This window comes from Rhipicephalus microplus, chromosome X (assembly GCF_043290135.1).
Source record: "Rhipicephalus microplus isolate Deutch F79 chromosome X, USDA_Rmic, whole genome shotgun sequence".
Taxonomy (NCBI): domain Eukaryota; kingdom Metazoa; phylum Arthropoda; class Arachnida; order Ixodida; family Ixodidae; genus Rhipicephalus; species Rhipicephalus microplus.
The window spans coordinates 319,407,808-319,424,979 of NC_134710.1; the positions used below are offsets into that span (position 1 = coordinate 319,407,808).

At 48.1% G+C, this 17,172-nt stretch overlaps 1 protein-coding gene across 2 annotated transcripts in view; it reads left to right on the forward strand.

Annotated features, from left to right (window-relative positions):
* Nak (Numb-associated kinase) overlaps nucleotides 1-17,172 on the forward strand; it is a 127,869-nt gene that overhangs the window by 62,729 nt on the left and 47,968 nt on the right. For both annotated transcript variants that reach the window (XM_037413688.2, XM_037413689.2), the window contains exon 10: nucleotides 9,152-9,333. In XM_037413688.2, coding sequence (XP_037269585.1) covers nucleotides 9,152-9,333 — 182 coding nt within the window. The remainder of the gene's footprint in view (nucleotides 1-9,151; nucleotides 9,334-17,172) is intronic.

Genomic DNA, 17,172 nt, shown 5'->3' on the forward strand with positions numbered 1-17,172 from the left:
TGTCCCCGTGCTACTCTGAGCACCCCGCATCGACAGACGAGGCCCGTGTTTTCACACTGCCACCGATCTTTCGAAGACCGGTCGGCCATCTACCCTGTTTTTGATCGCTGGTACTGTCATTGGCGTCGCCGGCCTGGAGTGACCAGACCAGTTGCCAACATTGTCGGCCACCGACTGTATCCGATAGTCTGCGTCTAGTGCACACGCTTACGCTACCCCACCGACTCTGCTAATTTGTGATTCGTTTCGTGTTTAGGACTTATTCTCGCTCACTTTGCACTCGGCTCAGCATGCCTTCTGCGCGCGTGTGGAAGCGTGAAAACGGCTGTTAATTTGCACGGAACGAATCGCAAAATATCGAAGTTCATGAGGCCACGCGAACCCGCCGGCGCAATGAAAAGATTTTTCGACTACGGCCGCTGATTCTTCGACCACCGCCGCATGCACCGATTTAGGCGGCCATGCACTCTCTCCAAGTTTTTCTACTTGCGAGTTTCACGGCCCTTTCAAGCAAGCTACCCAACCTGCCTCCTTCCCGTGTGTTTTGGTTTTCAAAGTAGCCCTCCCGCCACATCCTCCCCTCTCTTTATCGCAACTCCTTGCCCTTCTCTCTAGCAAGTCTGCTCTCCTCTCTTGATCACAACCCCTTCGCCCGTCTCCATCGCTCCGTGACTCCCATCATGCTGGCTCGAATTAGTTTCGTTTTCTGACTGGAAATGGGCCCAGAGCTGTTCCACACGCTCTGGCATGTGTGTCGCGTGTGCACGTCTTGCTCGCTCTTGGTGTACGTGTGTGGTCATGATGGCCGACGGGAGGACTAGCACGTTTTCGTGCCGCTCAACAAAACGTCGTAAGTGTGACCACTTGGCTTGAGCGTAATCCGTGCGTTAGGTGCCGCGTTGCAGAGGGCTTGCTCATATCTGTTGACCACCTGGCTGCAAACTTGCCACTTTGGGCGTCCCGGTATTCAGCTGTGGAGATGGTGAATATTTCGTCGGCGGTGGTGACGGCTACATGCGCGCAAAACTGTTTTCGCGAGGCCGACTTCGTCGACGTCGGGCCCGATGCTGAGCCTGAAGCTTCCTAACTGCGGCGGCGATTTGTGGCAGCGCGTCGTCGACTCCGACCTGGGACAGCGGGTGGGACATCTGTTGCAATGGTTTAATTACGGCCGATGATGATGTCGACACAGTGGAACCGTGCACGGATTGGGGCATTGTGAATGAAGTACGTGGCAAGAGTGATTTGAAGGAATGGGATTGCGAGAACTATGAAACTTCGAAATCAGTGCCTTATGCAGCTTATGCCACGGGTCTCGGCGAACGAGCACCCTGCCGTTTTAAATGAACTCGAGACCGCCCTTATCGCTTCTGCTCTTCGAAACGCATGCATCACGGACTTTTGGGGGCAAGAAAAGTTTGTGTTTTCACTCACAACTTTTTTTAAAAGCTGTGTTTCATTTACTACGAACTTCGGGATACAGCAAACGGATGCCGCGTCACGCTCAGGTTCGTTATAAGCGGGCTCGACTGTATATACTATTCTAATTCGATTCGAAATTATTTGACCAAAATTATTGTTTGCTTTGAAGTTGCTTCGTACCTAAAATTCACTATTCGCACCAGCCTAGTTTTGTGTTATGACAGGGGGGAAAGATGCTCTTCAAATCTTCTGACAAATTGTACTGAGCTACGGAGCGGAAACCTGGAGACTTACAAAGAGGGTTCAGCTTAAATTGAGGACGACACAGCGAGTGATGGAAAAGAAAATTATAGGTGTAACCTTAAGAGATAAGAACACAGCAGAGTGGATCAGAGACCAAACTGGGGTTCAGGATATTATAGTTGAAGTCAAGAAGAGGAAATGGATATGGGCCGGGCATGTAGCATGTAGGCAGGATAACGGCTGGGCATTAAAGGAAACAGACTGGATTCCTAGAGAAGGCAAGCGGGTTAGGGGGAGACAGAAAATTAGGTGGGCAGATGAGATTAGGAAGTTTGCGGGTATAAAGTGGCAGCAGCAAGCACAGGACCTAGTTAACTGGCGAAACGTAGAAGACATTTGTCCTGCAGTGGACGTAGTTAGGCTGATGATGATGATGATGACTATGAAGTGGTGTCTTGGCCCTGCGGTGATGCAGTTTTGGCCGTGCAGTCTGCATTTTTGCTTTCTTGTGCTGCCCTGTGTCGTTTTGTAAAGCCCAAGACTACCGGGACCAGCAGTGTTGCTAGAACAGAAGCCTCCGAGATAAAGATGTGTATCGTTACTTTTCCACTAGGGAAAGGGTGCATACCTCACCAGTGTTGCAGCGCCTCATATTCCTCGCACTGCTATGACATCTGCGCATGTGGGGAAAACCTTGCTCAGTCGTTCGCTGCATGCCAGTGATGTGTCATTGATGTGTTACGTTGACAAAGCGGGCATAGTCGCAACAAAGGGCTACGCCTACCTCTCTCTGCTGCGAGAGAATGGTTGGAAGGTCAAGGAGAAACTGAAACCAGCCAAAGCAGGTTGCTGTAAACCCCGTAACTTCCTTATTACAGTACTTTTTTGCAAGGTTCTTGCGGCAGCGTATTCACATTGTACAAGTGCGCAGTTATTTTTCGTTTAGAAATTTTGGACTGCGACGTTGTTTACTGGCCATTTAAGAATTTTATGAACCTCATGGGTTCTCAATCCATTGCCTGTGAGGCCATTGCAAACAAGTCAATGAGCAAGCACTGCTTCATAATTTTGTGGGCACTACTCACTGTAACAGAACAAACGCAGGATGAAACCAAACCATGAATGTATTTTACTCCTTGTGTCGCTTGGCACAGATGCTATTAAAAAAGAAGTTCGAAAGGCTGAAATGTGTCGCATTTGACAAGCTCAAATCGCATAATTGCATGGCAGTGTCTAATTGGGAAGATGTCTGGCTAAATTTATTGCGCATGTGTGTACAAGAGAGAATTTTCATATGCTGAAAACGCTCGCCTTGGGTTTCAGGCTGTGCTAGCATTCTGTGCCATTCTCAAAATCAGGATATGAGATGAAATTTTCAAAGTAACTTTGGCGCATTATATTACTAGCCCCCACAGAAAATTTACATTTTTTATATAATGCGACGTTTCTTGCGGATGACGCTTGTGAACGTGCGGAGGAATGTCATTCGAAAGACATCCCAGCTTCGCAGCGTGGACTCCCAGTTGTCCAACTACGTCTTTGCGGCGTCTTCTATGTGGAAGTATACGGGGCGTAGTTTTTCTTTGGTGTCCCAGGTGTTCAAGGAGGCGACTCGGTCGTATGTCTTGAGCCAGGTTTCCGGGTCTTCATTAGGTGCTCCGTTTCTAGAAGCTCGGTGGCTCTCGGGGTGAGTGCACACAATAGCCGCAGGCAGTGGCGCTGTGGCAGTCATCGTTGCAGCAGTAGTCGTCATGGTGGACGTGAGAGTCTTGTTGGGTAAAGGCCCATACTCCGGTGGTAGACCTTGTTGCCTACGGCTGACTCGCTGGTCGTGGTTGGCGTCTGTGCCTTCTCTACGACGTGGACTTGGTTCACGGCTGAAAAAGGGCGTGCGGTACATGGATCAGGAAGCACCTCTACCAGATATCACGGGGTCGTGACAACAATGAAGGTAGCAGACAGTAAGTCGAAGATTAAACTGTTCATTCGAGCCGAACTTGTGGCCAACAAATGAAAAGTAAGATTACAGCGAGGCACTGGCACTGATAGCGGCGGGCAGAGTGGTGGCCGTCGGTCAACTGACAAGCGGCGAATCGTGTTGGCATTTATATACTTGCCATCGAATGTTCTAGTGTTATCGCTAGCAGCGACGTAGGTTCAGAATAATCTATACTGTTCACGATGTGGCTGTCGCTGTCGTGAATCATCGCTGAGTGTCCGTCAATAAACCGCTTAACAATTTGGTGGAGGTGCTGAGAGTGCTGTGCCCTTCAAACACCTTCGGTCAGCATTCGATGCTCTTGGAGCTTCGATCCCGTACCGTGCCTCCAACCATATACCAAGACGCCGCCCAGCAAACGCTTCCTCTTACGTGGCTGCCATGTCCCGGTGTCCCCCGCATCCGCGACCCTCCTGTATTCACCGGAGCGGATGGCACCGACGTCGAGGACTGGCTGGCCATGTACGAACGCGTGAGCGTCCCCAACCATTGGGACGAGGCAGGTAAACTCGGCAACCTGTTTTTCTATCTCGCGGGTGTGGCCGGCATGTGGTACAACAACCACGCATCTGATTTCCCGACATGGTCCGCTTTTAAAACCGCTGTCGTCGACGTATTTGGCCGCCCTGCTGTTCGTAAGCTGCAAGCTGAACAGCGTTTACGTGAACGAGCCCAGCAGACCAGTGAGTCCTTCACAAGTTATATCGAGGACATCCTTGACTTGTGCAAGAAAGTCGACCTGAACATGCCAGAGGCTGACAAAATCACGCATGTTCTAAAAGGCATCGCCGACGATGCCTTCACCATGCTTCTGGCAAAGAACCCCCGCACTGTGGCAGAAGTCATCATGTTATGCCAAAGTTACGACGAGCTGCGGCGGCAGCGCTTGATGACCCGTCGCCCGCCACCACGTGATGCTGATCTCTCGGCCTTGTCAGCAGTTCCAGACCACGCAACCTTGCTCGCCGAAATCAAGTCGTTCGTGCGTGAGGAAGTTGCCCGCCAGGTCTCTCTACTGGCTTTTGCTTCCCCACAACCAGCTCAACAGCCACCAAGTACACTTCTACCTCCGCACCGCCGAGCCATTCAGCAGGAAATCGCGGAGGTCGTCCCTGAATACCACCAGCCACCTCCTGCATCTGTGCCACTCAGCTACGCCCAAGTTGTTGCCAGGCCGCCCCCACCGGTTTCTGTCACTGTTCCGCTAAATTACACCGACACCGTCGCGAGGCCCCAGGCCTTTGGAGAACCTGTCTCGCCTACATACGCCGGCGTCAGCCACGTGCCCCGAGTGCCGCCTACCATGCACTCATATCAGCAGCCGGCTCGCCAATCGCGTTCTGCGACATGGATGCGACCAGCAAACCAATGGCGCACTGCTGATAATCGCCCCATCTGCTTTGCTTGCGGTTGCGTCGGTCATGTGGCACGATATTGCAATCGTGTGCAGCAACCGCAGGTCGCCTCCAACTTTCCCAGCCAGTCAAGCCGCTCTTATGACCAACCGCCGCCTATGTCACCGTCGTCCCGCCCCGTTCCGTCTACCCGCCGTTCACCATCTCCACGACGTCGCTCACTGTCACCGATGCGGCCACGTCCACTCGAGGGCGACCAGGAAAACTAGTCGTCGCAGTCCACGAGGCAAGGGCTGCGACGCTGTCAAACTGCGGAAGCCCTCAGGAAAGCCCGTCGAACGTGATAGACGTGCTTGTGGATGGCGTTCGTGCATCTGCCCTTGTAGATACTGGAGCCGCCGTATCCGTGATGGACGAAAAACTTTGCCGATTACTGCGCAAAGTGACCACGCCGCTTTGCGGGCTCTCCCTCCGTACAGCCAGCGCCCAAAGCATTCACCCTACAGCGATGTGCACAGCCCACCTAATGATTCAGGACGTGATGTATGCGGTCGAATTCATCATAATTTCTTCATGCTCTCACGACGTCATCCTAGGATGGGATTTTCTCTCCCGCCACGACGCCGTCATTCATTGCGCACCAGCAGAAATAGAACTCGCGCCATTCTCTTCTTTGACGCCGGCCGACAGTCCATCCGCTGCAAGCAAGTTACTCGTCAGAGACGACACTCAAGTGCCTGCAAACTCGTCCGTTGCGGTGTCGCTCTACTGCGCAAGCCTTTCTGACACCGCTGCACTCCTCTCGCCATCTCATCGTGTTTTTATAAGAAAAAGCTTGCTGGTTCCTTTCGCGACCGTGCAACTCACTCACGGCAGCACCACTATTTTTGTTGTGAACTCATCTCCGTACAGCGTTACGTTGGTGCAAGGAGAATGTCTCGGCAGCGTGGAACCCATTGAAGACGCGCAAGTTATGGATCAACCCGATGACATGCACTGCCCAAGTTCCTGTACGCTTGGTGCTGTTTCAACTTCTGCTTCATCATTTGATGATATATTCGGTCCCTGCATACCCGACGACCTTACGCAGGGCCAGCGTTCCCAGCTTTTGGGCCTGTTGGAAGAATTCCGCTCTTCTTTCGATGTCGCTCAACCTTCTCTCGGCCGCACATCCACCGTTACGCATCGCATCGACACAGGCGCACAGCCACCGATGCGGCAACGTCCATATCGCGTATCTCCCACAGAACGCCGTGTAATCAACGAGCAAGTCGACGACATGCTTCGCCGCGATGTTATTCGCCCCTCTAGCAGCCCCTGGGCATCTCCTGTCGTTCTCGTCACGAAGAAGGACGGTTCTGTGCGGTTCTGTGCGGTTCTGTGTGGACTACCGACGCCTCAACAAGATCACTCGTAAGGACGTGTATCCACTACCGCGGGTAGATGACACGATTGACAGCCTGCAAGGAGCAGAATTCTTTTCATCCCTCGATTTGCGCTCAGGGTACTGGCCAGTACCTATGGCTGAGGACGCTCGACCAAAGACCGCTTTTGTCACCCCCGACGGCTTGTACGAGTTTAACGTTATGCCGTTTGGGCTGTGCAATGCACCTGCCACCTTTGAGCGCATGATGGATACAGTTCTGCGTGACCTGAAATGGCACAAATGCCTGTGCTACCTCGATGACGTCGTCATTTTCGCTCCTGACTTCTCAACGCACCTTCAACGCCTTCGGCAAGTTTTAACGCGTCTGAGAAACGCCAGTCTGCAACTGAACCTAAAGAAGTGCCAATTTGCAGCTCGGCAGCTGACAATCCTCGGCTACGTTGTGTCCAAGGACGGAATTCTCCCTGATCCAACCAAGCTTCGGGCCGTGACAGAGTTCCCCAAGCCGACATCCGTGAAGGAACTGCGCAGTTTCGTAGGACTGTGTTCCTACTTTCGGCGCTTCATTCGAAACTTCGCGACTATCATATCGCCGCTGACGAAGCTTCTCGGAAGTAACGGGCCTCTCCATTCGTGGTCATCACAGTGCGACGACGCTTTCAGAACACTTCGTCGTTTGTTGACGTCGCCTCCCATACTCCGCCACTACGACCCTACGGCCCCTACAGAGGTACACACGGATGCCAGTGGTGTCGGCCTCGGCGCTGTCCTTGCGCAGCGCAAACCAGGGTTCCCGGAATATGTCGTGGCGTACGCGAGCCGTACGCTTACTAAAGCCGAGACTAATTACACAGTCACCGTGAAAGAATGTTTGGCAATCGTCTGGGCCCTTGCAAAGTTCCGACCTTATTTGTATGGTCGCCCATTTGATGTCGTCACCGACCACCACGCACTATGCTGGTTGTCGTCATTGAAAGATCCCTCAGGCCGTCTTGCCCGGTGGGCACTTCGCCTGCAAGACTATGACATCCCCGTGCTGTACCGCAATGGAAGGCAACATGCTGACGCCGACGCCCTGTCGCGCTCTCCCTTGCCTGACGACAATGCCAACAACTCAGTGTCTCACCTTGCCATTTCTTCGATTAGCATTCATGCTATTGCTACTGAACAGCGCAAGGATCAATGGATTGCCTCAATGATAGACTTGCTGACTTATCCATCCACTCCATCCACTCGCGCGTTGCGTCGTCAAGCCCACCATTTCGCCGTTCGCGACGACCTCCTCCATCGACGCAATTACAACGGTGACGGCCGCCAGTGGCTACTAGTCATACCTCGCAGTCTGTGCTCTGACATATGCGAATTCTTCCATTCTGATCCGCAGTGTGCGCACTCCGGGGTATCGAAGACTTACCACCGCATTCGCCAACGGTACTTTTGGCGCGGCATGTACCGCTCCGTGCAGAAATTCGTTCGCTCCTGCATAGAATGTCAGCGCCGCAAAACTTCAACGCACCTGTCGCCGGTAGGTCTGCAACCTCTACCTTGCCCTGCCAGGCCGTTTGGGCGTGTTGGCATCGATTTGTATGGGCCACTTCCACTAACGTCGGCTGGTAACCGCTGGGCCATTGTTGCTGTGGACCACCTCACGCGATACGCCGAAACGGCCGCTCTTCCCGCGGCTACAGCGAGCGATGTGGCTTCCTTTCTGCTCCAACGATTCATTCTGCGACACGGCCCACCCCAGGAACTGCTCCGTGACCGAGGCCGTGTCTTCCTGTCTGAAGTCGTTCAAGCCATTCTCAAAGAGTGCAACGTTGTTCACCGCAAAACTGCTGCTTACCACCCACAGACGAATGGCCTCACAGAACGCTTCAACTGTACGCTGGGCGACATGCTCTCCAAATACGTCGCCGCCGATCACACAAATTGGGATTCCATTCTACCCTTCGTCACCTACGCATATAATACCGCCCCTCAGAGCACTACTGGCTTTTCACCTTTCTTTTTATTATATGGAAGGCACCCGTCACACACCATCGACACGATACTTCCGTACAGGCCAGATCCGTCTGAGTGGGCACCTATTTCTGCTACAGCCAAGCTTGCTGAAGAATGTCGAGAGCTTGCAAAGACCTTTACTGCGCATGATCAAGAGCGGCAAAAAAGCATTCGCGCTGACGCCAGTACTACTGCACCCACATTCCTCCCTGGAGCGCTCGTCTGGCTCTCGATCCCTATTACTGCAACTGGCCTATCTTCAAAACTATTGCCTAAATACGAAGGCCCCTACCGTGTCGTCAAATGCACTTCCCCAGTCAACTACTTGATTGAACCCATCGAACAATCTTCGGACATGCGTCGTCGAGGACGCGACATTGTTAACGTGGAGCGCCTCAAGGCCTACCATGACCCGCTCATTGTAACCAGCTGTTAGGTCGCCAGGCGGCTCCCTTTTCGTACCCGGGGTAGTTGTGGTGAAGCCTTTGAACAGTGGGTCATCCTCTTCAGCGCCTTCTAGTGGGTTGCCCTTTTCTTAAGAAGAGCAGCTCGTGCAGAGAGTCGATCCCCGCATTGACTGTCGCTGTCGTGAATCATTGCTGAGTGTCCGTCAATAAACCGCTTAACAATGTGCATTTTGAGCAGCAGGGTTTTATCATTGCTACTTTTTTGCTAAAGCAGGACTAGCTCAGCCTATTGTACAGGTGGAAGCTCCCTTTGCCTTGATATTTGGTTTTTATGTAGATCATTGCAGGTACCAGTAGCAGAGGGCACGTCGGTAGCTCCCCGGCAACGGCCCAAAGGGTCGCAAGCGCCACCAGGTGTTGGTGGGTTGCCCCTCATCCCTCAGAATGCTTTGCCATCCTCTCGACGCCCCACACCTACTACTCCACAGCCACAGGTGCCCCCTGTTACACCAAACCCTGGTGAGAATACACTTTCTCATTAATGTTTTCATTGCTATCAAACAGTGACATGTGTGATACCTATGTATATCCTTTCTTGTGACATTTAGGGATATGAGGCATAGCTGCAACGTGCTGATTATAGGCAGGATGTCCACCGTACATGTTTTCATCCCTTTGGACGATTTGAATTCAAGACCACAGGTGTTCACTGTCTTGCCATCAACGCTGTGGACTTCCACCAGCCTCATTTCTACAAAATTTTTTATTCTCGCTTCAGTACGGAAGTTATCAGATCTGCACCCTACATTGCTGCTTGTTTTTCGAATAATGCAAGGTTAATGCAAGCTTTAAAAAACTCTAATACAAGGTTTAAAAAACTACATCAGCGTTACTGAGTATTAAAGACTGAGGAATTACAAGATTACCCCACGAAATTCGATTGATTACAAATAAAATTATTTATGCACAAGTCTATTGCTATAATTAGTATTTGTGTGTGCAACCAAAGTAAAGTGACCACACAGTGAATGAAAAGCTTTGACTACTTTACAATCTGTTAGCTGAAATTTAAAGTGATGTAGCCCCGTGAGCCCATCTGACCAGAGCAGTACATTGAGCAAATTCTAGATTGGAAGGCTGCGCGTAAAGAAAATTTTGGTTTTTGTTTCACGATTTCATGGTTTCTAAAGTTTTGCTGCTGACTACAAATTCATTTTGCATACCTAATAGCTTAATTATTAGTCATTGGCAAACTAATTGAATTTAATATTAGTATTAGTGCATAGTATTATTAGTTTTTTGTCTACATTAATTTTTTTCTCAGGATTATTACAACTACAACAAATTCGGCCTCGTTCCTTGGCTTCGTGCAAACGTTTATAATAAACAAGGGCCTTTCAGTCAATTTGTCTTCATTTTATATAGCATATGTATTTTGAACATTTTTTAATTTTTCACCATCCATTTCTGTCGCAAGACTGTGGATTGAAGGTAACAGCGACGAAATGCTCAGAGGAACACAAGAGCCTTGGAATTTGTCGTGGCTGCTTGTGGTTGAATAAACCTCGTAAAGCGTTGTATATGTAATCTATCTTTGAAAGGTTTTGGGCAAAATGTGGTGTACACTTTCTCTGTGTTCCTGCTCTGTCAACCAAGCACGAAACTTGCCATCTCGTTTTTCCCATGACAAATGAGATTTAGCCTCTATACTGTTTTGTGACACGACCTTTTGGTTCTTGCAGAATTTGATCTTGTACTTTTAATCTTAACCAGAAGCTGAGATGCTACTTGAACTTCTTTATTCTAGTATACCTGTTATCTCATAGTAGATTATTATGCAAGTTGCAACATTGCCAAGCTCTGTGAGAATGGGTTTGATTCCCAGCTTTTTTGGCCTGTACCTCTTTGCAGCCGCGAACTGCGCGGTTGCCCGAAAATGAGCGCCAGCCAGCATCCTGGCGAATGCTGCCGCGCTCGCACGCGGACGGGTTCTCAAGCGTGGGCCAATGGGAGGGAGAGAGATGGGTCGTGCGGCGAATCACGGTGCTTTGCTTCGGCATTCTTGCGCCGTCAGTCGAGGTGATCGGACGCACCATGGCCCGCACAAAGCAAACCGCGCGCAAGAGTACCGGAGGCAAGGCTCCGCGTAAGCAGCTTGCCAAGTCCTAAAAGCAAGAACTCGTATACATTGATTTAGATGGTAGAAATCGGTGGGCTGTTCACTACAATAAACTCTGATCACTCGCTTGTAAATTTTAAAAAGCATTTAGGGTAAGCATATTGCTTTCTTTATTTGAATTCGAATTGAGTTTATTGACAATAACGTTGCTAGGATTCTCAGGCAAAAAGCTGCATTAAACAGCTCAGGACCCTGGCCACCTCATGTACTGGCCAGCTTCGCAGCGAAATTTTGTTAAGTCTTGGCTAACCAGGTTCATGTCACTGTACCATAAAAGCAGATTGACCAGAGTATGCCTTATGATGGATTTTGAGGAAAATGCATCACATATTTTCGGCTGTCCTCTGGTGGATTAGATAAAAATTTTCTAATCTTACTTGGTTGTTCTGTAATCTTATTTTTTTATAAAACCTGGGTATAATTATCGGTTGTTGAGGCTTCCACAGCTGTGACTGTTGGAGGATGGAGTCACTCTTAGATGAAGGAGCAAAAGGGATGCTAGCATGTCACAACATTTTCAGAGAACTGCACTCGGTGACAGCTGTGTTTTCTAGGTGATTACAGCTGTAAAAAACTTTGCTAATTGATGAGGAATAAAAGATTTCTATCAGCGTGCGAGCTATCTCAAACCTGGTGTTCAGTCGAGGTTGAATTCTTAAACATTAAAAAAGTGCATATTAGGTGCCAAGAATAAGCAGGCAAAACCACATTTTAGTCATCCAAGATTGTAAATATAAGCATAATAAATTTTTAACTTCAGACTAAGACGTGCGCAACCTATACTTACGACAGGAAAACAACCACAATAACAACAGAAAGTTGCTAATAATGCTGCAGTGGTGCACACAACTAGCAATGCGCTTGTCGCTTTACTGGTACAGTTCACAGAACACTGTATCTCTAGTTAAGGGCGGACGTGGCTTTGGTATCGCGAAAAATGGCAAAAAAAAAATCGATTTTTTAAAAATCAAGTTTTCAGTTTCTGGAACCCTTTTTCTATCCGATTCTAAAATATCTACACTGAAAACCGTGCGGAAGGGTCTCAAAAAATTCGTTTCACCCTCCTAGGTAGCGAAACTTCTTCTGGAAATGGTGAGAAAGCATCGATTTCCAAAAAATTATAGCTTCGCGAGGGCGCAGTCGAGAGCCGTCTTGGGCTCATCGGAATGAGCGTTTCTCTGTGTTCAAATTTCCTGCCTCAGCTGGCTCCTCTGCCTCAGCTGGTCACAATTCCCCAGCTCGCCTCGCCATTGGCCTGATGCTCGCTCCGGGAGATAGTCGTTTGCTGCTTGTGCATTGCGAGGACATGGCTGTCAAAAATCGCTACTTCATGACGTGTTCACGGGCTCGATGATCACTTAGGATATATAATTACGCTTTGCCTCGCCGCGGTGGTCTAGTGGCTAAGGTACTCGGCTACTGACCCGCAGGTCGCGAGATCGAATCCTGGCTGCGGCAGCTGCATTTCCGATGGAGGTGGAAATATTGTAGGCCCATGTGCTCAGATTTGGGTGCACGTTAAAGAACCCCAGGTGGTCGAAATTTTTGGAGCCCTCCACTACGGCGTCTCATAATCATATCGTGGTTTTGGGACGTTAAGCCCCGCACATCAATCAATCAAGAATTGCACTTTAGTTAAGAGCTGTAAATGGATGCAGGATCAGAATACTAGGAGCGGCGGGCACGCGATGTGTGAGCGCGGCGTGTCATTGGAGTCATCTTTAGGCCAAAACTCTGCTGACGGCGAGACTGCAGGCAAGAACGACGTGCTAGAGCACTCGTGGCAACGTGCTTCTTCACAAGCAACGAAGCACATCACTTGCTAGCTCCTCATAACCACGGACGGGCATTTTACGCATCGGCAGCAGACCCCACTGTCAAGCTCCTCAACCCTTCCCCCCCCCCCCCCCCTCCACTGCCAAGGATTGCTCGGAACAGTGGCTACCAGTTTCACGCATCGGCATTCGAAAATGCGACACCAAGCGCAGTTCGCCCTAGTTTTTTGTCATCGTAGGTACACATTTCGCATATTGTCACCGCATGCCGCCGGCAAGTGCACCACGCACCGGCTGCGCTGTCCACGCGGCCGCATACTGCACGGTCATATGGAGGGCTGTCAATAAGCTTTTTTGATGCAATTTAGACGTGCTTGGAGTGCTTGGTATCGCCGCGAGCATGTATGAATGTTCTGAGACAATGAAAGCCTCGTAGATTAGTGTCTCCACGACCGGCCATATGATGATGCGTTTCACGGCTAGAGTGGCAAAAGAGCATGTACGAAGCAGGCAGTAGCGTACAAACTCTTTCGCGAGTGGGGGAAGCAAACAACCTACCTCACTCGTCAGCTTATATATATATATATATATATATATATATATATATATATATATATATATATGTATATATAATTGGACAACTCATATATATATATATATATGAGTTGCGTGGTTCACGCAATACCTTGCGTGGTTCTATTAAAGAACCACGCAAGGTATTGAGTCAGCTTTGGTAAAGGTACTGTGGAGACATCAAGTTGGTGCAAAGTGATTATAGTTACTATGCTAGCTATCTAAATTTATAACAAGGAGATAAATATTCCATATTTACTGCTACTGTACAGATGCACGTCATGTCCGGTTAACATCGGATGTAGCTTCAGTATCGCACCGCAAGGAACCTTTAAGGACAATCGTCGCAGCATAAATTTTGGAAAACATTTTTTATATTAAAACATTCCCTGGTAACATTTTCATTTCCTCGTAACAATGTATTTGAGTGGTTACTGGGGTGAAGGAAAACTTCCTTAGTTGTTGGTTTCCTCAGCGGGCAGCGACAGTGACCACTGTCAAATGTGGGGAGGGGGAACTCAGACCCCCCCCCCCCCCCCAACTTTTCTCAGACTTGACCCCCCCCCCCCCCCCCCCCGGCTGATACACCTATGGAAGCAGGGGCAAGAGTTTTTATATGCCCGACTCGCGTCAATAAGTAAACCGCTAAAAAATTCTCTGCCGCCAGTTTTCTGCCTATAACTGTTAATCATTTGGAAAGAAGGCATAGGCTGTCATGGTGTGAGCCATTTTTCTTATGCAATTAACTTCTCTCTGTTGAAAAATGTTCAGTGATTATTTATAATCGAGAAGTACCTAATTGTGCTAATGACAGATTGAACACAAAAAAAAAGTCTAATCATTTCAGTATATGGCCTAATTCAGTTACAATCTATTCTGTGATGCCTGTCGCACCACTCCTTCATGGAGAGAACTTGGTTTGACGTCTATACTTGTTCTTTGTAGATAAAAAAAAAAGGTTATAAAAAAATATAGGCAACAAAGGCACACTGGGCAGAGCCCAGATGCCCAAGAAGTCGTATATCACAAGATAAACCTTAGATCACAATTTTTCGGTGTTTTAAAGACGTGAAGAGAAGGTGAAACTTCAAATGCAGTTTTCTCAATACTGTTTTTTTGGCATTATGCTCAGCTTGTGGAGCAGATATCTCGGAAACCACTGCACAGATTTTGATTCCGTTTGTTTTGTAATGCTCCTTGAACTGTGCTTCAGGTGGCTGTGATCCTAGTTTTTCATTTTACTCTCTAAAAAATTTTTCGTATGGTTTCATGTTTGTAGTGCAAGTTTGCTCATTGCAGTGTCGCGGGAGAAAATGTTAACTACAAAATTTAGTGTTGCAAAAAAAATTATTTCGAAAACACAGCCTTCTTCAGCATACATGAGGCTGTGTGCTCAGTAATTACCAACTATTTTTTCATTTTATAAATCTGTCAGCCCCTCCACGAGGTTCAATGGAGAAATAATTTTTATATCATTAAGTTTTTGTCACTATTGCCACTATCCCTCAAGAGGAAGGTATATAACAGCTGTATCTTGCCGGTATTTAGCTACGGAGTGGAAACCTGGAGACTTACAAAGAGGGTTCAGCTTAAATTGAGGACGACGCAGCGAGCAATGGAAAGAAAAATGGTAGGTGTAACCTTAGGAGACAAGAAGAGAGCAGAGTGGATTAGGGGACAAACGGGGGTTAAGGATATCATAGTTGAAATAAAGAAGAGGAAATGGACATGGGCCAGGCATGTAGCGCGTAGACAGGATAACCGCTGGTCATTAAGGGTAACTAGCTGGATTCCCAGAGAAGGGAAGCGGGTAAGGGGGAGACAGAAGGTTAGGTGGGCAGATGAGATTAAGAAGTTTGCGGATATAAATTGGCAGCAGCAAGCACAAGACCGGGTTAACTGGTGGAACATGGAAGAGGCCTTTGTCCTGCAGTGGCCGTAGTCAGGCTGATGATGATGATGAAGTTTTTGTTATCTCCTCGAAATTCTTATGGAAGCACTGTGGGGCTATTTCTCGTGTCTGTGCCAAATTTCATCAACATCCAACAAGAAACAAGAAAGCTTGTTTCGAAAGGCACGTCCCCCCTTAATCTGTAGCGTGGTTAGTCAAGTGTCCGATTTTGAATGAAAACACTTCTGGGTCTATTTTCGGCATGGCCGAGAAGGGCAGAGCAAGAGCTGGTAGCTCTGCCCTTAACGAGACTGTTAAAAGACCAGAATGTAGGGATGCCTCCTAATGGCCGTGTTGAATACGTAGAGCCGATTTCTCCCATATCGGTGAACATCTAGGATGAAAATTACAAACAAAACGAACCTTGTGCACATCGCTGTTTTTTTCCCCCTTTACACTCTCCTTCCCTCTGACAGCTTTCTGCGGTTTTGCATTTACCAAGTGCTCGTGCCATTCGCCAACTACTCACACCATGCTGGCATAATGTCTCGCCATGATGTGCCGGCCGGCACATCCCGCTTCACTGGTGCTAGCGGTTGTTTTCCAAATTGTGTTGCCCGGGGTCATGAATAATGGTCTCGCACAGCACCCGAAAGCAAAACTTGAGGTTAGTGTTCATATAGGTGCCTCTTTTGAAAATAGGCATTTATTTGCACAATGGGTGTATAGGCACGAATGTCAAAATAGGCATTTAGAGACACTATAAAAACACTGTCAAAGCCTTTCTTAACCTATAAATCATGCCTATATATTTGAATGGGGTGATAGGAGCTCAAGGAAGAAAATAGTCATCTGCCTAAAATCAGGTCTCTAGTTGGCGGAAATGTTGTAGGCCCGTGTACTCAGATTTGGGTGCACGTTAAAGAACCCCAGGTGGTCGAAATTTCCGGAGCCCTCCACTGCGGCGTCTCTCATAATCAAATGGTGGTTTTGGGACGTTAAACCCCACAAATCAATCAATCAATCGATTGGGTCTCTAGTTGTCAGTATGTATGACTAAATGTGGCATTATTGTGCTAAACAGAAGTGTGCTGACGGTACCTAGTCTTATCAAAGGCTGCTTCATGTCCACATTAACTTGTGCCTTGAAGCCAGAGTTTGTTGTAGCTCAGTACTCTGCAGTCTAGCTTGTGCTTGGTGAAGGATGCCCGGTGCTAAAAATACACTTTTGTGTATTTTTAGGCCTCTTGTTTCTGAGTTTGTGTTCGACGTATGATGTACATTCGGCTTCAGTCAAGGTGATGTGAACTACTGCAAGGATTCATGATATGTTGCTTTCACAAATTATATTTTTCACTACTAGAAATCTTTGAAACACATATGATACAAAATAACATTCCTGCATCATGAACAACTCTCTGTTTGAAGTTGCAATTTTGTATACTAATCATGCATATATACGCATGTTCACTTCAGTTTTTATTCATTCAATATACAAAGTTCACAGCTAAAATATGCAGACGAGGGTCCCGAAGTCGGGCGACTGCAGTGGGACCCTCGGATCCCGTAAACAAATAAATTAAAACTCGAACGATACTATCTCATTTTAACTGTTTTAAACCTTTGTGGTCTACAATCTTTACCTACCTTACATCCCTTCCAGTGTGAAACTAAAGCAAACAAAACTTAAGTAAAAGAAGTTTACTTACTTGTTCAAATATGAGGCATAATGTAATGAGAAAACATGTACCGAATCAACCATGAAACAACTTATTGAGCACTGCCTAACCATGAGCTGCTGCAGTAGTGTTCGGGTGTTGCTAGTGGCTCTACAAAGGACTGCAAAGGGTTAAAAATGGGTTCTAGTGTTATCCAGCATTCATTTTATCTGGAAGCCCAGACAGGCTATCAATGCTGTGGGCCAGTTCAAGAAATCACTG